This window comes from Anabrus simplex, chromosome 3, assembly GCF_040414725.1.
Source record: "Anabrus simplex isolate iqAnaSimp1 chromosome 3, ASM4041472v1, whole genome shotgun sequence".
Lineage (NCBI taxonomy): Eukaryota > Metazoa > Arthropoda > Insecta > Orthoptera > Tettigoniidae > Anabrus > Anabrus simplex.
In genome coordinates, this window is record NC_090267.1 from 475,058,539 (window position 1) to 475,082,096 (window position 23,558).

Consider the following 23,558-nt stretch of genomic DNA (forward strand, 5'->3'; position numbering starts at 1 on the left):
ACTGAAAATTGCTTTATTCACCTTGACCAATACTTCTACCCTAATTTCAATTTAAACAACATTTCTGAAAAACCCAACATCCTTTTCGACTTCGTAATTCTTCTTCTCAAAAATTCTAAATTTCAAAACCCCAATTCTATTTCCCATGCCTTAAATAGTTCCTACCCACATTTTCTACCTCCAATAACCAACCCTCCTCACCCACCCTAAACTACCCCTCCTTCATCTTCATATCTTATCCTTCCTCAACACCGTTTAATTTCAATCTCTTTTATTCTTCTCTTATTCCACTATTCCTCTCCCTCTATTAATTTCTCCTTTCTTTTCACCTCAAAAAAAAAAAACTGCCACCTTCATTTTGGTTCTTCTCATTCAAATTTAACTCTTGACTTGCGCCGACTTTGACTACTTCAATCACGACCTGAATTTTTTACATTTTCAAAAAATAGCGCACTGTGCATATGTTTTCATTTGTTTCCGGTATTGCGCTTTTTACTATATTTTTTTCTCTTCACAATTGTTTCTTTACGTCAACTGTTCCAAAAATTCTACAGGATCACAATTGCTTATTCAATTATATTGAATTTTATTACATGTATCTATATATACCGACATTCCCGCAACCGAAGCAAATACTGGATCTTTAAGCTATTCTACATTTTACGTTGGCGTTTGAAACCACATTGCCTGATGTTGAATACATTGCGCTGATCACCGGGAGCTGGCAAGTTACTTCAATTGATCTACTCATCTTCAGCTTCAGCACGACTATGGCTCTTCATACGTGTTCGATTGTGTCATGACTTTGTGCCTAACAGAGTATACAAGCTAGCTCATTTAATCGTTCTCCGCTTTTCATAAACATTATAAGACTTTGCCTAACACTGCGTGTTCCATACTGCCGCTCAGAAAATTACACACTGTTTCTTTTAAGTGACTTACATTTTACTTCTAAATTTTACAGTGTCTACCCCCATCATTTTTGATATCGCCTCTTCTACTGTTCCGGAGTGAACTTGGTCTTTTATTTTCTTTTTCCTATGCATTGTTTTTCATGTTTTAATCGGCTGATGATGACCTGGACTAGGGTCGAAACCGGTACCACTTCTACTTATTACTAAATAAAAATGTAATCACTGCATTTCTTATTCTTTGGTATTGAATAGGTTAAACCTCTTTATTTATTATTTCAATTTTAACTGTGATACTTTTCAATACGGAACAATGAAATTTTTATCTTTAAAAAAAACCTATAAACACAAAATTTCTTTCCATGACAGCTCCTTTTACCTTGCACCAGAGTACATGACCATAGTTTTTGGTAGTGACATCTATGGAGGAATGTCCAAACTTCTTGAAGTAAACGAACACAAAGCAAATAAATCCAGTCAGTTTCGGCAACTTCACAATAACAGAATTACTTAATACTTCAGTATGACATCTTCTGATTAAAGTTCCAACTTCATGTAGTAGCAGTTTCACGTTTGGTTAGATAGATGGAGTTCTTTAAGGCATATCTTTTGAATGTGCGGAGTTCAGGTGTACCTCCTGGTACAACTATTATTATTATTATTATTATTATTATTATTATTATTATTATCATCATCATCGTCATAATCATCATCATTCCTGGCCTTTTCCAGTTACCAGGGTTCAGCATTTTGTACGGATTCAGCCCAGTTTTACGTCAGGCTGCCTTTCCTGATGCTAACTTTATGTGGAGGGATGTATTCACTATTGCGTGTTTCTGTGGTGGTTTGTGGTGTGCTGTGTTGTGTGTAGATGATGATTGTTGAAACAAACACTAATACGCAGACCACGAGGCAGAAAAATAACTACGCTGTTAATATCCTCGACCCAGCCGGGAATCGAACTCAGTGCCCTCTAAACAGAATGGCACCATGCTGATCATTCATCCAAGGATCCGAATAATACTAATTAAGGTTCAGATATTAAGGAAAAGTTCTATTCCTTTCCTGAGGTGATTTTACCCAAAATATGAAAATAACTGCAAATGATGGGTACCTGACCCCATTTAAAAGCAATTTTATATTGCATATAAACGCATATTTCGTTAATTTTTAATCTTTTGGCCATAGTTTGCTCATTTTAGTGATATAAGGTCATATTTTGTTATATTTTGAGCATTTTTCTTTAAACTGAGGAGTCATTTTCAGCAAAGTACATGTTATCTGCATAAATTTTGAAACACATGATTTCAAAATACTGCAGTAGATGTATTATCTTAATTTTTTTCAGAAAGAGGTAGGTAGTAAGTTTCTGTTCATACCTCATTTTTTTGCAATTTTTTAGGAAAACAGAATGAGACTGCGCCTCAGGGTTATGATAATGAATGTATGTATAAATTTCAATTTACCTACTGTAACTTAACAGTTTGCATGATTAAATGTGTCTGTTTTATCGCTTATCACATTTTCACATGTTCAGAGTTAGTATTACACTGATACTTCCACCTATTCCTATTCACATGTGTGTAATTACGGCCACGGCCGCTTTCTTCCCACTCCCAGGCCTTTCCTGTCCCATCGTCACCATAAGTCAAGCAAATTGCAATATATATCTGAACAAATAAATGCCACTATATAGTAAATACTACAAATGCAGTGGTGGATTTTCATTGAAACTGCGGTAAATATATTTGGCATTCCTTTGTCCTCTTCTTTATGTCACAATTTACTATATTTCGTACACAGTATAATCATACTGTATTAGGCTCTGTTTAGGTCATATTTAGCTAGTTTTCAGGGCATAAATTGCTTGCATATTTTGTACTTCCTTAGGTCATAAACTTCCGAACCACAATAATAATAATAATAATAATAATTCACGAAATATAAGTATTCTACAGCCAGAGAAAAAGGTTTGAAGTGAACAATGCTGTGATAAAATATCACAATTTAATAATAATAATAATAATGTCCACCTCTGTGGTGTAGTGGTTAGCGTGATTAGCTGCCATCCCCGGAGGCCCGAGTTTGAGTCCCGGCTCTACCACAAAATTTGAAAAGTGGGATGAGGGCTGGAACTGGGTCCACTCAGCCTCGAGAGGTCAACTGAGTACAGGTGGGTTCGATTCCCACCTCAGCCATCCTCGAAGTGGTTTTCTACTTCTCCAGGCAAATGCTGGGATGGTACCTAACTTAAGTCCACGGCTGCTTCCTTCCCTCTTCCTTGTCTATCCTTTCCAATCTTCCTATCCCCCCACAAGGCCCGTTCAGCATAGCAGGTGAGGCCGCCTGGGCGAGGTATAGGTCCTCCTTCCCAGTTGTATCCCCCGAGCCGAAGTCTCACGCTTCAGGACACGGCCCTTGAGGCGGTAGAGGAAGGATCCCGCGCTGAGTCCAAGGGAAAATCCAACCCTGGAGGGTAAACAGATTAAGAAAGAAAAAAGAAAGAATAATAATAATAAAATTAAAATAATAATCAGAACAAGAAGTTGTCGGACACCCCGTTTGTATTTTTAACAGAACAGTCCTTGTGTTAGTGATGATGATGATGATGCTTGCTGTTTAAAGGGGTCTAACATCGAGGTCATCGGCCCCTAATGGTACAAAATGGAATGACAAATTAAAAGTCCAAAATTCTCCACTGACCAGAATTCAAAACGTGAGGACAAAGAATGAATGGATGGAGATTAATGCTTGCAGTCTAAAGGGGGTCCAAAATCCAAGTTATCGGACCCTCATAACGGTACTTATCGCTAGGAATGTAGAACCATGGTATTTGTCATGCTGCGGTACTAATCAAAAGTAGCCGAGACTCGTGGTATTCCACATATTGCGGTACTACTCACGGGTTATGAAGTTCGACATATACTACAGACCTATGGTTTTTCTCACATTGCGGCGCCATTTACAGGCAACGCAACCCTATGGTGTTCAGCACATAAGAGTACTAACCACAGGGACCTTCCCCTATCCCGTGGTGTTCTTCATATAGTGGGTACTAATCATAGGCAAGGCAGAACCATGGTAGCTATCATCCCATGGTCCCGCTTATATGGTGGTACTAATCACAGGTACTGCAAAAGCCGACAGCACGGTGCTCCTGTTTGCTACTAATCACAAACCTATTTGGTACATAATATAGTGGTGCAACGCGCAAGTAAAAGCGACCCATGATGTTCTCCGCGTGGTGGTACTAATCACAAGTAGTTTCATGGTTGCAAGACAATCATCCCTTGGTTGCCCCTTTTAGTTGCCTCGTACGACAGGCAGGGGATATCGTGGGTGTATTCGTCTGCGTCCCCCACCCACAGGAGGTTGTGTGTTTGGTCCGCGAGAGGTATTTTATTTTCAAGTCCGCCGGCAAGCCGGTTAGGACCCCCCTATCTGCCACCTGGGACACGCCACCTGGGAGTATCATCTCTCCCCCTGCTACGCCTGCGTAGCAGGTTCATGGCCTTGTGTTAGTCTAATGATGGCAAATCTCATATTTATCTGTATAATTAAATTCCCGTTTTTGGACAAAGATTCCGGTAATGCCGATTCTTTTTATTTCCCAAATGTCGCACGGATTCAGACACATCTCATAGCTTCAATGGCATTTCGTAAGGTAGTGGCCATGGCCTTAGTTATTAAAGTACAGCAGCTCCAGCCTGATGTGAAATTGGGAAACTACGGAAAACCATCCATCAGGGCTGTCGACAGATTAGAACCTACTGTCCTCAAAATGCAAGCTAACAGCTACACGCTTTGAACCGCGTAGCCAACTCTCTTGATGATCGTAGTGATGTAGGGCGGTCCCAAATGTCCTAAAGTACGCACCTGTCACTTCTTGTGATGCAGAAATATCATTTTCTGTGTTTCAGAATATGCTGCCAGATAAACGGATGAGCTTAAATCAAGACAATTTGGAGAAATTACAGTAGTTATACAATGGTTCAAAAGGAGCCGAATTTTGATAGTGCGTATTTTCCAGTTTACTGTGCAAGTTTTGCCATATGATAGTGCATGAATTCATGCATATTTTGAGATTTGATAATGCATGGAATTCCGGGCTCTAGTCATTACAATGTAACGATTAAAAGCAATGTTATCATATAATAATACTCGATCAAATGAAAAACCGCACATTTTCTCACTTGTAACGAACAGTACTACGGTGCCGGTGTAACAGTCCTAAGTTCCAGTGCTGGAATAACCAGGCCACAGAGAGCCGTGAACACTCCTCTGCCATTATTCTGTTAAACGTGCACACTGTTCATTTCAATCAGTACCTCAGGGTAGGGAGTGAACTGCTGGAATGCTATGATAAATCAGTGTGTTACATACCAGTAGTATCAGAAAACGTATGAACCAGAGGAATGGCAGGCTAAAGAAGAGAGATCTAACTCCCCAGCTAATTCCCACCAATTTTCAGGTAGGCTGTTATACTTGTTATGCAGTAGTAATCCCATCTATTGGAGATGAGCAGCAGCAGGAGACACAAAGTACATCACAATACACAATGGTCAATGTAATGTTATTATTTATCATTTTTATGAGCTTTCTGTATTGTACGCCTTCACATTTAGTTTTTTTCCAACTCTGTGATATTAGGGCATCTTATAAAATATCTTATAGTGTAGATCGTAGTTCCTAATTCCCCGACTTTACATACCAATTTTCATTATATTCTATTTACCCATTTTCTTGTGAAACACGGTGAGTTCAAAAGCTATTTTATCACCATTTTTGTGGCGGACGGATGACTTTTCTCCACCAGACTTTTACGTAACTGTGACAGAGTCTGGGAGCCAAGTAGTGTTTAATGACAACCCTAAAATCACTGACCTTTTAAAAACTTTTGGGCCAATGGAGTTGGTGCAGCTGGCTGCTGATGAAACAAACCGGTATCACAAACAACTGGTGGAAAACTGAGCTCTTGCCACATTCCATGTTTAGAAAGCATTTTAAGATATCAATACCGCTATATGTATTTGTAAGGAATTACATGTATTAGTTGCCTACAGATTTTAGGAAATGATTTTATTTTGGATTCTTTATTTTATATAAAGATGTTGTACATGCGGATACAAAAGGTGTAATTTTGTTTTCTCTCAAAAGAATATTGAACATAAGTGTAGTATTTTACATATGCATTTTGATTTATAAAGAACCAACATTTAGCCCATAAACATTTTAAGCTAATCACCCCACTGATAAGTTAAACATTGAGGCTTCTACAAAAAATTTTACATATGAATGAAAAAAACTCAGCAATGAGGTACCAAACAGTCAACTGGTAACTCAGCACTTAAAAGGTTAAGTTGGCCTATAGTAAGTAGTACTCTCAATCGTCGAAGACCTACCTGTATGTAATGTTCACAACTGAAAGTGAACTGCAGGAAATGAAGAAGGAATAACTCATATAAAACAATTAATATACAAAATATATTTACAAATATAAAATATATATACAAATCAATCACAACTGTACATCAAAACTTACTATCTTACATTTGGTATTCAAAATGAATTTGCTCCTATGTCTGTATATTAACGAAATAGAGTAAAATCTCTAGCAACTTTCATTTTAAATCAACACACTAATATATTTATAAATTAATTTACAATGTCACTGGCAATAAATTATTCTCAAAGGAATATACAGGAGCTTGCTTGAAGTCCTTCATCACAGTACTGAAATAAAGCTGAAAAAAGAAAAAAGCAGAATATATAAAAGACTTTCCCAATTATTTTACATGTATAGATAGCATAAGGTGAAGTGAACCAGCTATAATTCAATATATAATTCAAAGGAGGGGATGTTCTACCTGATCAATACAAAGATATAACATACCAATCTTATATTTCATACATTAAAACAATTTCAATATATTGAAGAGTGCTATTTTAGTCTAAGAATTACCTATCTAGTTGAAGGCGACCCAATCAAAGGGTCGAAGCTAGTACTAGTGTTTTGATATGTAAACTATAACATTTGTGTTTTACATTATTGTACTGATCAGTTGGAATATCCCCTCCTTTGAATTATATATTGAATTAAGAAATCATCAATATGGACAATATGAAACCTATATGAAGCTGTCTATAATTCATTTTATTTTAAAAATAACAGCTCAAATATGACAATTTGCTTGATTCACCATGTCAAAACTGAGTTGTGTATTATAAGGAATGGAATATAAAATGAGTCCGATCCGTTCTCTTAAAAAATCAAAGAAATATTTCATGTCACCAACAAGGAGGTACTCTGTCATTCCTAGAAATCGTGTGATGCATATTTCGGACAATCTTCTGAAATGACAAATACAGCCCAATATACACTGGTCATGGTAGGCAAGACAGAAGGGAAACTTGGACATAGGTGAAGATGTTCCTGGACACTGTACTTCCTACAGTGGTTTGACATCCACAATATGGCTACTCTGAAATGGAAAAAATAATACTCCTTGATGGTCACCTACTTTCTGTGACGAGACAGAAGAATGGGATGTTTTAACCCTTAAGCTATAGTCAAATGTAATTTTTTTTTCCCCTTCACTGCAATATTCAACTTTAGTCCACTTACACGTAACATTGCAGTTTCATAAGCAGCTCTCTTTTCTTCCTCAAACTAAACAAAAATGCTATGTAGCACCATAGTACATCCATCTAGCACATTACAAAAAAATACCAGTGGCAGTCCATGCTGTTTAACCCATTCACTGCCAAACCCGTATATATACGTTTTGGTGCAGTGTGTATCTGCCTCTGTGGATCCGTGGTAGAGCGTCGGCCTCCGGATCCCAAGATAGCGGGTTCAAACCCGGCAGAGGTAGTCGGATTTTTGAAGGGCGGAAAAAAGTCCACTCGACACTCCATGTCGTACGATGTCATCATATAAAAGATCTCTGGTGATACATTTGGTATTTACCCGACAAAATTAATTAAATCTCAGCCATAGATGCCCAAGAGAGATCCGGTTTACTCTGTCTGCCATCTAGTGGGCCTAGAGTAAAACGGAACGTCGAAATTGATGAGCAGACAGCCAGATGGCGTCAAATAGAAATGTCTGCACACGGTAGCTGAGGCCATACGATTATTATTATTATTATTATTATTATTATTATTATTATTATTATTTTGGTGCAGTGTGTACTTTACTGATCTCACAAATGAACGGGATGTAGTGTTATGCTTTGAGATTCCGTGGAATTGCTCAAAGAAGTTCTGTACGGCAGATGTACCACTCGATTTTGCGTGTTTTGAAAGCGATCTCATGTTATTTCAGCTTCGTTGGAGTGCAAGTTCTTTCCCGCTAACGTGTAGCCATTATGGAGTCTTGAAGTATACATTCACTCTTGTTGACGAAGAAATTGAATGTTTCCTCATAAATAGTGATTCTGGAGAGCTATATTTTGATAATGAAGATGGAGAATATATAGGAGGCGATACTGAACTACAAGAAACTGCGAGACAAAGTAGTAATGATGAATCTCATGCGGAATTGTCACCCCCTCCTCAGATAAATTCTTCCCCCTCCCCAAATGTTAATGATTTCGATAAAATTAGTTTTGGGAGCAACAATTTTATATTTCAGTAATTGTATCACCAAGCGGAGTAGCCGTGCATGTTAACATGCCACCGTTGTGGAGACAAGCTCTGATTTCAGCAGACAAGTGGGTTCGAAACCCACCGTCAGCTGTTCTGAGTTTTTTGTTCTTTGTTTGTTTGTTTTATTTTTGTGGTTTCCCCTCTTGCACTCCTAAGAAAATGCCGATTCCTTCCACTTCCTTACCCAGTTTCATTCGCCATCATCCATTTCATATTTATTATCTTCTTAACTGAGGTTTGCATCAGGAAGGACATCTGGCCGCAAAAATATGCTGTCGAATATCATCTCACTTCATCCCCGACCCCGTATTGGGCTAAGGGGATGTTATGCATTCCATTAATAGTATCAGTAAAAATGTATCTGTAAAAGTGCTTCATCCTAAGAAAAAAAAAAACCCTCGGCAGTTAAAAGGTTAACAAGTAATAAAGTCCGAAGTCACTGGCATATTAATATTGCTTCTTAAGTAATAAAACACAGTAGAACCCCGTTTTAATGTTTTCACAAGGACCTGATTTTTTTTTTTAACCTTAAATGGGGGTTTACCTTGAATTGACCTTTCAGCAGAAAGCACATCTTTTCCAGAGATCTTTGCCTGTATTAACATACATTATTTACACAGTGACAGCAATAACACAAGGAGATTATCTACCCTACACACTGTACTGTAGTTACAACTTTGTATGGTTTGTGCTGAAGATCACTCTTGTGTTAAACTGCCCCTGCTACCTAAGCAAGACACCTGTATTGCACCATAACTAGCTTTGGCTCAGATTGTTTTTTGAAAATAAATAAATTTAATCAAATAAATAAATGCTTGAGTACAACCTAACAAATTTGCTCCTTTGCACTATAATCAGATAACAGACCTATCCTATTCGCTGAACACAACTGAATAATTGCTGAAGGCACATACATAAGGAAATGCGTTTGCTAGATGATGAAGCATTATCTCATACATGCAGCTTCATTTGTAACTGTTTATATAATTACCAATAAATAATAATTAACTATAATCATTGCCCCACGCTTCGGTGCCATTTGTAACTTTACTGTTAATAATAAAATAAATGACTGAATAAATAAAATTAATCAAACACTTAATAAAATGATTGAAATAAAATGAATTTTAAAAAATAATTAACCAAAATGTCCGTAGTATGGGCGCCAGAGTTCACCAGAATGGATCCCTCGAATTTAGATAGAGCATGATAATTCTTTATCTCCCAGGGCGTGTACATAAAAGCTGCGTACTGGTACATCTGCTTCAGGCCTTACCTAACCTTCTGAAAATGACTGAATAGGTAGGAACTGCACCTAGGTTCATCAATAACACTGATTCTAAAATAACTACCTATATTCTCAATAAAGTCCGTGCATGAACACCTCATCAACACCAAAATATACATAGAATACACACACAAAAGATTGCTGGAAGACTCCATATTTACAACAACAATAATGAGAACAGTGGGAAAACGAAAGCGAGAATGAAGCCACCATTTGTGATTAGACCGTTCAACAATGTACATATATGTAGATAAGAACCCTTCACTGTCTCTGTATCAACACGACTTGCCGATTCTCACAATCGGCACATATCATCACACAGATACTGTACCTCATAATACTGTATTCACCGAGTCTAACACTCGTTATAAAGATATATTCACTTGAGCAACACACGCTTGTCATTCCTGAACATAAATTATGGAAAGTCTGAGATATAGCACCTCACAGCTTTCAGTAACATGTAATACCAGGCTGCCACAAAGTGATATAATACTAAATGCCTAAGCATTCCACAGTTTGTCGGTCAGCCACTTTCCACGAACATAAAAAGACTATGTTCCATGAACGTTTGAAGTCCATTCCAGTATAGAGCAGCAGAGTCACTCCAGTACTGTATATCCAGTTTCACTCCTGTACCGTGTGTCTGCACTACTTCATACCCGTACAGTGTGTGGTCCCTTCCCGCCGTTCGATCACATGCTAAATAGCCATCAGCATTCCCCTTCCTCTCAAAAAGATGTGGAGATTGATCCTGACCAACCAATCATGAGTAGATCCTCATGTCAAGACCACGCCCTGAACTTCTTCCAGTGTCACAAGATCAACAAACTCCAGGGTGTTTCACATGAATCATCGGAGATTTCCGACTACAACATCAAGAAGCTCATGTGATTCTGGGCTATTCACATAATTCATAGAACTCCCCAACTACAACAAGAAGTCCATCTTATTAAACACTTGGATATACGCATGACTCATGCAAAGTCTCCAAGTTCAATATAACAGTGTTTTCCCAGAGACTGTACAAACAAATTACACATACCACATATGGAGATAATAATAATAATAATAATAATAATAATAATAATAATAATAATAATAGTAGCAAGAACCCGAGTAAAACTGAAGAATTCTGGAGTCTTCTAGATGATGAAATGTCAAAATTTCCAAAATTAAATGTTATTATTCTACTAGGTGATTTTATAGCACAGATAGGCAAAGAAAAAGTTTTCAGCAAAACAGCAGGGGCATATCCGGCACACAAAAGAACAAACAAAAATGGCATGAGACTAATTAATCTCTGTAAATCCTTTCACCTAAAATTAATGTCGACCTTCTGTAAGAAACTTCCAAGAAAGGCTGAAACATGGGTGGCCCCAAACCCGACGTTAGGTGAGTTTCAATTGGACCTTGTAGCTATTTCTCAAAAAAGTATTAAGGAAATTATGAATGTTAAAGTAATAAGAAGTGGGGAGTTTGACTCCGATCACTACCTCTCTAAAATTAAGCTAAAGCTTCTACCTCATGGAATCAAAGAAGGTTGAGAAAATGTTCCGGAAAGAAGGAACACTATGAGCTATTTAAACAACAAAGAAAAGAAACAACAAGAATAATAAGGCAGGTTAAAAGATCTTTTGAAAAATTGCAGCTAGTAGGGAGAATAATTTTGTAAGAAATAACTCCCGAAATTTCTATCAGACCTTTAAGAATAACCTGAAAGGTTATCGATCCCGGAGTATTTGCTTCAGAGATGCAAATGGTAATATTGGCCTTAACAATGCTGAGAATTGTGAGATTCTGGCAAAACACTTCGAACACCTGCTGAACTGCCCTGAGCCAAATCATAAATTAGAATTTTCAGAAATTCACGAAAATCTAGAAGCCGATTCACCTCCAACAGCGGAAAAAATTAAGGAAGTATTTAAAAAATCTTAAAAATAACAAAGCTAGTGGGGAAGACTCCATAACAGCTGAACTTTTAAAATGGGCTGAACCAAAAATTATAGAAGATCTACAAATAATTTGAAGAAATTTGGGAAACAGGAAAGATCCCAGAGAATTGGAAAGTGGCTCTAATACACCCATTACACAAGAAGGGTAACAAGCAAGATGTCAACAACTACAGAGATATATCTCTCTTGCCAGTTGCTTACAAGATATTTTCAACAATACTACTAAACAGAGTAAAATCGACACTGGAGAGTCGATTGGGTGAATATCATGGTGGATTTAGAGAGGGAAGATCTTGCTCTGAACAGATTTTCAACCTGAAATCTATAATTCGACACAGATTAATAAACTTGAAAGACATAGTTGTTACGTTTATTGACTTTAAAAAAGCTTTTGACTCTGTTGATAGGGAAACCCTAGATAAAATAATCCGGGAATTTGGAGTTAAAACTAAATTGGCAAACCTAATTCGTGAAACACTAACAGACACTATCTCGAAAGTAAAATTTATGGGTGAAATATCTCTACCTTTCAAAATAAATACAGGTGTCAGGCAGGGCGATGGTCTATCTCCACTCCTTTTCAATTGTGTCATGGAGAAAATTGTAAGAATTTGGAATGAAGAACTGAAAGAATCCAAAATATTGCCACTTATGCTGGGGAAGAAGAACAAAGATGTTTCAATAAATTGCCTAGCATTTGCAGATGACTTTGCCATACTTTCAGAAAGCCTTACAGATGCAGCAGTGCAAGTCAATCTCCTTGAAAAGACAGCCAACATGACAGGCTTGAGAATCTCTGCCAAGAAAACAAAATTTTTGATGAATATAAAAAGTGCCCCAAAGTTTTTAGTAATAGATATTGGTCAAATAGAAAAGGTAAAGAAATTTAAATATTTGGGTGAGACAATTCAAGAAAATGGTTCAGAAAAATCGATCCATTAATTTTGCAAGTCAGTGTAGTTGCACAACTCTTAAAATTTTAGTCTCCCTCTAGGTCTCTTAGTTGGTTAAATTGTTTTCAGTGTATTTCAGGAATATGTTCGCTATTATTCCTGATAAAAGGTGAGCCCATGGTTAATCCTTCCTTTTGACAGATTTTTGTCTGTGAACGCAAAACCGCTTTGGGTTTACAGTTGTTCTTATAACGTTACACATGATTTTCCATAAAAGCCAGGAAAGATACCAAACTCCCATAAAAACACATTAAAATTGATATGAAACAGCAATCAGATTCTTTAAACACTTTCGCGGAGGTTTAAAAACTGGCGACTTACTCGGTAGCACATATTTTCTCATTCTAAAGCTCTGAACACGCATTTTCAGTATCATTCTTAAAACAGTAACAGCATCACTCCAGGGGCTTGTGGCAAACCTTTCCATTTTCTTACTTCAAACAGCGTCACCTAACCTAGGTTTACCACATACGTATTATGAAAACATATTTCAAGTTCCTTTTAGAATAATAACATTTTCACTATAAATCTACATGGGAACAGCCTTTCTGAAATTTAACCCCTTAACTGGGTTTGACGCCTAAAGGCGTCAACAGCTGTCGCACGAGTATTGGGTTTGACACCTTTAGGCGTTCTTGTACTTCTATATGTGTTCTTACGTAGGGTTACCTTCCTATAGGCGTCTGACTATTCTTAATCACTTCTGCCATCTACTATCGTAATGTAAAACAAATTCCATTCATATTAGATGTGATTATTGCTGTCCTATTCATTTTTATCCGGTCTCACGCCAGTTGGGTAGTTCGCGCCTAGGCGGCAGTCAGACAGCTGTCTCGTGTTGCCTCGTACGGTCCACGCCAAATTCTTCGTAAAGAATTTATTTGTGTATATGTACATTGAAATAACTAAATTTGCGAGTTGTCGTCGTCGTCGTTACTATGATACAATTGTTCTGTGAACGCCATAGTCCATGTTCTGATAACTTTTTGTAAATTGGTCTGTATATGATGGTAAACTGTTCCATGTGACGTGATAATGGCTTGGTTAGGAAAGATGTAGGATTATCTAAGAATCTGCCGACCGGATGTAGGAATCACTCAAGAAAACGTGTTGTGTGCCTGTCAAACGAGAGGCGACGGGAAACTGTCTACTACTGTGAGGAATGTGACATGGCACTTTGTGCTTGCCCTTGCTTCCGTATTTACCACACTGTGCGCAATTTCTGAATGACCTATGAACCAGAAAGTATGTAGAACCTATTGTTGATGCCTATCTGAAAACTTGAAAAATGTCATCTAATAATGAAAGGAACACTTTTTAAATTCACTTTTGTATGAACACACTGTGTATATATTTACGGTTTTACAAGAAAAACGGTAATAACATAATGCTATTGAATTTCTACTATACCACTCATAATTTAAATAAATCAAGTAAAATATTTTTCTGTTGAGTATTTACATCTGTGCCTATCCGTGGTGTAGGGGTAGCGTGCCTGCTTCTTACCCGGAGGCCCCGGGTTCGATTACCGGCCAAGTCAGGGATTTTTACCTGGACCCGAGGGCTGGTTCGAGGTCCACTCAGCCCACGTGATTACAATTGAGGAGCTATCTGACGGTGAGATAGCGGCCCCGGTTTCGAAAGCCAAGAATAATGGCCGAGAGGATTCGTCATGGTGACCACACAACACCTCGTAATCTGCAGGCCTTCAGGCTGAGCAGCGGTCGCTTGGTAGGCCAAGGCCCTTCAAGGACTGTAGTGCCATGGGGTTTGTTTTTGTTTGTATTTACATCTGCCACATGCTACTGTACCCATTCCAAAAGTGCGCGTTGCGCTGAATAATTACCCACGGGCTGGTTGAAGTTATGAAACTATTTCCCAGTTAAGGGGTTAACAAGATGCGAAAGAACATAACCTAACCTCTGAAATTAGTTATGCACACTGGTGAATCTTGAGAAAGAGAAGTATCACATTCTTATTTTATTTCAGTACATAGTACAGTATTAAAATTAAGCATCGCTAACTTCAGCCTTTATTTTTAAGGAGCTAACAACTGCTGTCTTTGCACTTATTGTGAAAACATGTTATCCCGATGTTTGTCTACACCAGTCGGAGCTTTGAGGAGAGGAGAGGAGAGCTAGGGCTAGCTCAAGATCAACTTGCTCGTGCATAGCGAGGAATCGATATGGAAGGTGATCGATCGTATTTAATATAAATGCTGATAACGAATAAAAACGAATACACCCTAATTTGCCCGTAATAACGGATGAATCCATAATAGGGTTCTCATTGTAACCTAAGGATATTGCAAAGATTAATATAGGAATTTTCAGAGGTTATAATAACACTGTCATTGAAACAGGGGTTCCGTTCTATTGTACTACAACAGCCACAGTCAGATGTGTACCCGAGTCAGACATCTCACTTTATCCCTAAATGTTTGCGCTCTAAACTCCTCTTCTGCCTTGAATCATCTTTAGCAAGCTTATGAAGTCTTTTTCATAAGTTCTTGATGCTCCGTAACCAAAACGAATGGAAATAAATATCTCAGAATTTTAACATTACCTTAACACTAAATGCGGGTTTTTCCCTATTGTGAATTACGTTAAATTAATATAAAATTATATAGATGTTCATTCCCCTAGAGAACCTGAAATATTTGTCCCAAATGGGTAAATTTATAATACCAATATAAGTGGTCCGTTATTGGACATTAAAATTTTCCAGCTACCTCATTCCTGGTTGCCAGCGTGCTAGGTTAGGCTCATCAGTTGGTAAATAGCACACCTACCAATACGCATGGCTAGTGCATACTGTGGAGGCCACTACGTAGGCTACTTGAATCCACGAGCAGTGCCAATACACTATGAGAGACTGTCTCATTTTCAAAAATTGATGCCTGCCTGGCCATCAGATGATACAGATTTTTAATTTATAATGTCTAATAATGGACCAATTATATTGGTATTATAAATTTACTCATTCTGAACAAATATTTCAGGTTCCCTATGGGAATCAATATCTGCATCATCTGATGGCCAGGCAGGCAGGCAGGCATCAATTTTTGAAAATGAGGAAGTCTTTCATAGCGTATAGGCACTGCTGGTGGTTCCAAGTATCCTACGCAGTGGCCTCCATAGTATGCACTAACCATGCGTCTTGATAGGTGTGCTATTTACCAACTCATGAGCCCAATTTCGCACACTGGGGCAAAACAATGGCAACCAAGAATAAGTTGGCTGGAAAATTTATAATGTCCAATAACAGACCAATTATTATTGATATAAAATATAAAATTGCATTGCTCTTATAGAATAATTTTCGAGACAGGAATTTTCTTATTTTAATGCAGGTTTACTCCAAATCGAGGTCATGCAAAATCGTGGTTATACTGTAATTTACAATTTTGTTATAGTCAACAATAATGCAAGGGTCAAGTCCATCAAACAGTTAATATCTACTCGAGTCAGTTCATATGACCCAAACAAACAAGTATGGTAAACTTCCAGCATAATAAAATTTTGGGGACCGCAGAAATGAATTTGTTATAGTGAAACTGTTGTAATTAAATACGTCAATTCCTAAGAAGCTACCTGTTGTTATATCCATTGCAGGATGTACATTACTTCAGCATGAATTTACATATTAAAAAGCCTAATATTAATTATATGATAGGAAAATTAGGATATATGTACATGAAATGATATACAGTGACAGCATGAGGTTTTCTGTAAATTATACATTGTTCTGGCACACGACGTTCTGGACTTTATTTTTTGAAATAGTTTTATTTTCTTCTGAACATACCCAGAAACAGAAGAATATTCAAGATAGTCACCAAATCACTGCACATAAATTTAAGACCGATTCTGGCACATCACTTTGTGACAAGGAAATCTTGAAGACAACTTTACTGTTGCCTGCCACCTCATCATCACATGGATTTCTATATCTCCCAATGTCCGCCACAACTTTATCATTAGCACTTCAGCATTTTTGCACTTACATGTCACAGTGGTTGTTGACGTAGTCTGCAAGATTCACACTTACTGGCACATCTAACTTTTCACACAAACGCTTTCATATTTCTTGTTTCTGCATCATCCAACACTTCACTTTCTGTGATGTCTTCTTGCATAAATCACTCCAAACTTTCTACATTAATTTGCAATAATTTCTTCTTTCAGTGATCTATACGCAGCACTGAACATCTGCATTGCTTCCGATAAGTTTATATTAAGGCCTCTCTACGAGGTAATATTACAGAGGCAAAACTAGATTTAATGTGTGTTTTATTTCCGTGATATTAATTCTATATCTATTCAGAATTTAACTACCCTATTTTACTCTGAATTATGAATATTTTTCTGGCTTCTCTTTGAAGAGACACATAAAAGCATAGTGTCAGCATATTTCAAATTTTGTTTGTTTAATGCCAATTTTCTTAAGTAACAACCTGCAGAGTTGTCTAAGCATTTAAAAACTGTTTATATTTTCAATATAATGAATTTTAACCAGAAACACAGGATTTAAAAAAAATGGAAATAGATACAAGATATTAACTCTCATATCTAAATATCTTAGAAAATTATGAATACACCCCCATTATCTAACATTTCTGTTACCTGTAGGTTCAATTTGTGACTGAACTACTGCCCAATGACTTCATGAGTCGATAGCATTCCTGCAGACGTTTACGATCTCCTATCCGTTCCAGTGTCTTGGCTGCTTCGGCTAGCATTCCAGCCCGCTCCCCAGGAGAAGACAACAATGATGCTGGTAAATGTCTGCATGCCATATATAAAGCAGCAGCATGTTCACGTTCACCACCCATCTCTTGTTGTGATTTGTCTGTAAAAAACAAAAGATGAAAACCAAGTTTTAATAAAAACCACAGCTATAAGGCATCTAACTTACTAGCAGAACTTCTAGTTACTATCTTGCAAAAATGATATACTTTATATTGTGACATTTTAGGTCTATTGTAATTGGCAGTGAATTTTATGTGACCAGACTGTACGCCAGGTGCTCCGCGCAGATTGTCGGCAGTGGAACCCAAAGGGATAACTTTATTCTTTTCTTTTTGTGTAACCTGTTAAGGGGTGAAAGACAATGTTATCACCGCAAGAGAAGACGGGAAAAATTTTAATACTGCTGAACTTTTCATCCACGAGAAGTATTACATTCAAAATCTTTCATCATATTACAACTTAAGATTCAACGTCTTAATAAACATTCTCCAACAAGTGTGCATAAAAGCTTTGATATTACATTTCAGGAAGGCATAAATAATAATATTTGGAAATTAAATTAATTGTGGAATTAATTAACTAATTAATTAACAAGAGATTAGGGGACATGTTAATTACAACATCGAGGAATTCAGGACGTCAATTGAATCACGAGGTATGACGTCAGAGCTCAGAATATAGGTGGCAAACCGAACTAGAATATTCTTACTCTTGCTTATCTGCTGGCTACGTGTGTTGCTCGGAAGCTCACTACGCAGGGAAGTCTTTTATAGACCTGGACAGCTGTTACTTGCACCACGAGGAGAACAGTGTCATTTCTTGGCAGTTTAACAGACATCTGCAGTCATAAGAGACGTCAATAGTGTCTAGGAAGAAAGTACGTATCATTACATGTCAATTGTGAAACCACGAGTGGGGAATTTGTACTAACATTTTTGTGAAAGTTTCAGTGCACATCAAGCAGTACCGGTTCTATACCGGCCAAGGCAATGAAGACCTACAGTAAGAAATTTGTGTGCCCCAGAAACATCACCCACATCAGGATGCAGTACTAAAAGACAGGACCAATGCTGGCAGTGTCCTAATGCCAAGAATCACGCCTAGAAGGAGACCAGGGTCAACAAGACATCCAAGTTAATTAGACATTTCATTTATACTGGGCATTATCTGTTCTATGTAGCTGTAATAAGTAGTTAACTTTCTTTTTGAAGGGATTATTGATTGAACAGTTGTTTGAGTAGATTTCTAGTATCTTTACCATGTCATTTTCTTGTGTTATACGACGTTGGATTTGTATTCTCTCTTACTATGTGATTTTAAGGTGCGTGATGACGGTATGTCAACATCATCGACCACGCGGGTTTCAATCAGTCATGCCATCGGACAAGTATCTGGTTTAAATATCAGCCATCGGCTAACCTTTAGGGAATATTACGTTTCCATTCAATTACTATAATATTGAGGATTGTGTGCGCGTGATATTTTTATTCTTCAGAATGTATTTCTCTTATATTTTGCCAAAAGTGTTAGCTACATTTTTTATGAGGGAGCAGGCTCATCTGACATATTAATGCTACGCTAACAATACGGATAGCTTTCTTTTGGATCCGATTTCATACTTTTAAGGGAGGACATTGTCCGATTATTATATTTATATGTGGTTCCAGTCATTTATGAGAATTTTCCCGTGATATTTTGGACGGATGTTGAGAATTATTTTCGCTATTGTACCTCTCACGCTGTACCATGTGGAGAAATGTGGCATGGATTATGGTGATTTTATGTGCTATTTGGGAGCGAATCTTCGCGTGTCTATGAACAGAAGCACATGTAATCTATTTTCTGCGATGATGTGTGCAGTGAGGAATGGATATTTAGGAATAATTTATCGTCATTTTGATGTAATAGCGAGTTGTTTTCGTGAGAGAACCATAGACGATAGCGTCTTCATAAAATATTATTGAACGACGAGGTAAACCACATGTCTTCCTACAAAATAAAATTGAGTGTATGAGATGGTTAGAGCCTTTTTGTCATACTGGATGAGCATCGTCGCAATAATATCAAAATCGTAGCTGCATAAAATTACTCAATTCCTCAATATTTGATCAATTTTGGTAACGTTCTGAGTTTGATGCAGATATTGACGATATTATCAGTCACCATTACCCAGACTGTTTGTACCGGATGGATTACTTATAGGTGCAAACCATTATTTATGGGAGTCTTCTTGTCCATAGAAATGGACGGATAACATGTGGACGTGTGTGTATATTTGTAAAATAGTATCCTTAGTTGTAGTTGGTTACAATTCTTTCTTTGGTGGATGATGGTAATGGGAAGACTTATTACGTGCATTTTTATTTTGTTATTTCCACAGGTTGAGTGATTTTATTTTATTGTGAATTATTGATGTGTTACCATCGTTGTTCTGAGTTTCGGCGTTGTGTTAAAGTCATGACACATGGTTAAAGATTTAATTTAATTTTTTTTAAAATTCTGCTTACTTTTATCACGTAAAGCTACGTGTATTCTGTTACGCTGAACACAATCACTGAAAGGTCGAGTTAAATTGGAGAAATAATTGAAAGTGAAATTAAGTGACAAAAGCAATTTATTTAATTTTTTTGTATTTCATCTTTTGATCAGTCATGTAACTTAAGCTTTTAAAATCTTGTTCCAGATTTTCCGGCATGATCTGACAAGCGCGCGAGCATCATTCTCAAGCAAAATCAAATTTAACATTCAAATAATATTCGATAAAATTTGGCTTTTATGGAAACAATTTTGTCAGAATTAATAAGAATTCATTAACATGTACCATCCCAATTGCTTTCATTTTTGGATGTACAGCAAGAGTTAATGTTAAATTAAAATTTTTAGTGATCTCACACAACCAAAACTCTTAGGACGGAATTACTTTGTAATAAATCATCCACCTTTAATTTGTATTTCGATGGTTTATTATTCACTGATATCTGCCCATTTCCTTGATCCACACCATTTCTTTTATGGAACATGCGAATCCCTCACTGAGCACCCCTGAGGGTGTCTCGTGCCTCTAATGTGTTAGTCGTGGCTTAAACGGGCAGAATATACTGTACATGAATTCTCCCCACCATCGAATAATCCACTCACCCTAATTTTGGGAGAGAGGAAAAAAACGTGGCTTTAATTAAAGTTTTATTTACAAGATATTAATCCTACACAGTTATGCACTCTAAAACTGAATAAAATATACATTTGTTTTAAGAAACGTATCAATCTTTATAAGCTGCTGCAAAACATCCAAAAAAATATTAAAGCCAGCACTGTCAATTTAATTCTTCCAAACTTACTTTCTTTCTTAATCTGTCTACCCTCCAGGAATGGTTTCTCCCTCAGACACTGCAAGGGATCCCACCTCTACCGCCTCAAGGGCAGTGTCCTGGAGCATGAGACTTCGGGTCAGGGAATGAAACTGAGGAGGACCAGTACCTCGCCCAGCTGGCCTCACCTGCTCTGCTGAACAGGGGCCTAGTAGGGGGATGGAAAGATTGGAAGGGATAGACAAGGAAGAGGGAAGGAAGCATTCGTGGCCTTAAGTTAGGTACCATCCTGGCATCTGCCTGGAGGAGAAGTGGGAAACCACTTCGAGGATGGCTGATGAGGGATTCAAACCCTCCTCTACTCACAATCAGTTGACCTCCCGAGGCTAAGTGGACCCCATTCCAGCCCTCATACGACTTCATATTTTGTGGCAGAGCCGGAAATCGAACCTGAGCCTCATTATCATCATCGCTAGAAGAAGAATCATATTTGTCATTGCCGTCAATTTAATGTTACCTTGTGGCAATAAAATAAGTCAGTACAGTAAATGCAAGTTCCCATAATTCAATTCATTATCATCACTAATGAAAGAATCACATTTGTTGTTGCCATCTTCCTATAGAGCATTATCCGCCGTTCCATCAACTGAATAGCCCAGCCTCGGTCTGTGTGGCCAACGATACAGTACATTCATTTGACAATACATATATACCGTATTTCACGGCATAATCGTCGCCACCGCGTAATCGTCGCATCCTTTATTTTCAATACAAAAATAGGACTTTAAACCTTTAATTACATAATCGTCGCACGTCCAAATTTTGTTCACTAATCTGGTTAAAAGGTAAATGGAACTGCAACGTAAGTTGCACATGAATGCGCAATTTAAATACGTGTATGGTTTATGAGCAATTTGGCAACACAGTCACGTTTGCAACATGTTGCACAGCGTATAAATAAATAATGCCGGTATATGTACGACGCATGGCTTACCGGTAGACTATCGGCAGTTTGACAACGTGGTCGCGAGACAGTGTACTATTTATTCACCCCCTACATATTATGAGTTCCCATTTGAAATACGTAAGGCTGTAAGTTATCGCTTATCGGCAACGTCGCCAGGAAATACCGGCTAGGTAGGTTGAATGGACCTCGAACCAGCCCTCAGATACAGGTAAAATTCCCCGACCCGGCCGTGAATTGAACCCGAGGCCTCCGTGTAAGAGGCAAGCACGCTACCCCTACACCATGGGGCCGGCTCCTGTGTTATTGCGCACGAAGTGAAATCCAAGACGATAACGCAGATTTCCACGGAATTATTCAGCCGAATTATTTACGATGTCTCAGTTGTCATCACTAGACTCTTATCTTACTACTACGTCATAAGTGTCCGGGCATGGGATGAAAACTTTTATCCAAGCAGTCAAGATAATTATTATCCAATGCTATTAAAGTTTTATTTTATAAACTCGTCAGTAATGTAATGTAAAATCATCAATAACTGGGAAGAAATATTAACCTAATTACCGTATGTTTAAAAGAAATTGAAAAAGATGAATGTTTGTTACTGACTTCTCGGAATACAGTCAACTATACAGTAGATTTACACCGCGCTAGCTAGAGCTCCGGTTTGCGAGCTTTGCGCAAGCGCAGTAGTGTGTCGCAACCAACGAGCTAAACTGATAAATTGTTGCATGCTTCCTTGCTGCCTAACAATATTGCATTTATTTGTTTCAGATTTACGTGATTACTGTAGACATGTGTGCGTGAGAATTTAAGTTTTTAATTTGTGTTTTGGGTGTTTGCAGAAATAATTTGTTTTAATAGTGAACAATTACGGAAAGTCATTTATATCGCAAAACATTAACGTGTGAAGCATTTATAAGCGATTATGGGTAAATATAGAAACTATTCTGCGGGCTTCAAGCTAAGCGTAATTGCCTTCGCTGAACAGCACGGGAACAGAGCTGCAGAAAGAAAATTTTCTGTGAGTGAAAAGTTGGTGCGTGACTGGCGGAAAGTAAAAAAACAAGCTAAAAAGCACAAACCCTTCTAGACGCGCGTTTAGAGGTCCTAAAACAGGGAAGTTTCCTATAATTGACGAAGAAGTGTTTGGGTACGTCAGTGAAATACGTAACAATGGCTGCAGTGTATCATATGAAATGTTACAAATTAAGGGACAGGGGGTAGCGCGCAAACACAACATACCGGTAACTCAGTTTAAGGCGACTCGTGGGTGGATTAAGGGGTTCATGCGACGACATAATCTGTCAGTGCGAAGGAGAACAACACTAAGCCAAAAGTTGCCTGCTGATTACACGGACAAGATTGTAAATTTTCACCGATTTGTCATACGTTTGCGCAAGGAAACTTCGTACTTGCTTTCTCAAATCGGTAATGCCGATCGGACTCCAATCTTTTTTGATATGCCTCGCAACAGCACTATTGCGCTAAAAGGATCACGGAGTGTATTAATGAAAACCAGCGGTAGTGAGAAGTTGCGATGCACGGCAATGCTAGCCATTACAGCTGACGGGAGAAAGTTGCCGCCTTACATCATTTTCAAGAGGAAAACGATGCCTAAGAATATACAGTTTCCCCGTGGAATTCATGTACGAGTGCAACCAAAGGGTTGGATGGACGTAGAACTCATGCTGGACTGGGTTAAAACTGTGTGGAATAGAAGACCTGGTGCACTACTAAAACAACCAGCTCTGCTTGTTTTAGATAGTTTCCGAGGT

The 23,558-nt window shown here is 37.8% G+C and overlaps 1 protein-coding gene across 1 annotated transcript in view; it reads right to left on the reverse strand.

The window, feature by feature from the left end:
• Window positions 1-6,373: 6,373 nt before the first annotated feature.
• SREBP (Sterol regulatory element binding protein) overlaps window positions 6,374-23,558 on the reverse strand; it is a 131,916-nt gene continuing 114,731 nt past the window's right edge. Inside the window, exons 14-15 of the mRNA XM_067143594.2 lie at window positions 17,383-17,608; window positions 6,374-6,655 (exon numbers count right to left, since the gene is read on the reverse strand). Coding sequence (XP_066999695.2) covers window positions 17,391-17,608 — 218 coding nt within the window. The 3' untranslated portion in view covers window positions 6,374-6,655; window positions 17,383-17,390. The remainder of the gene's footprint in view (window positions 6,656-17,382; window positions 17,609-23,558) is intronic.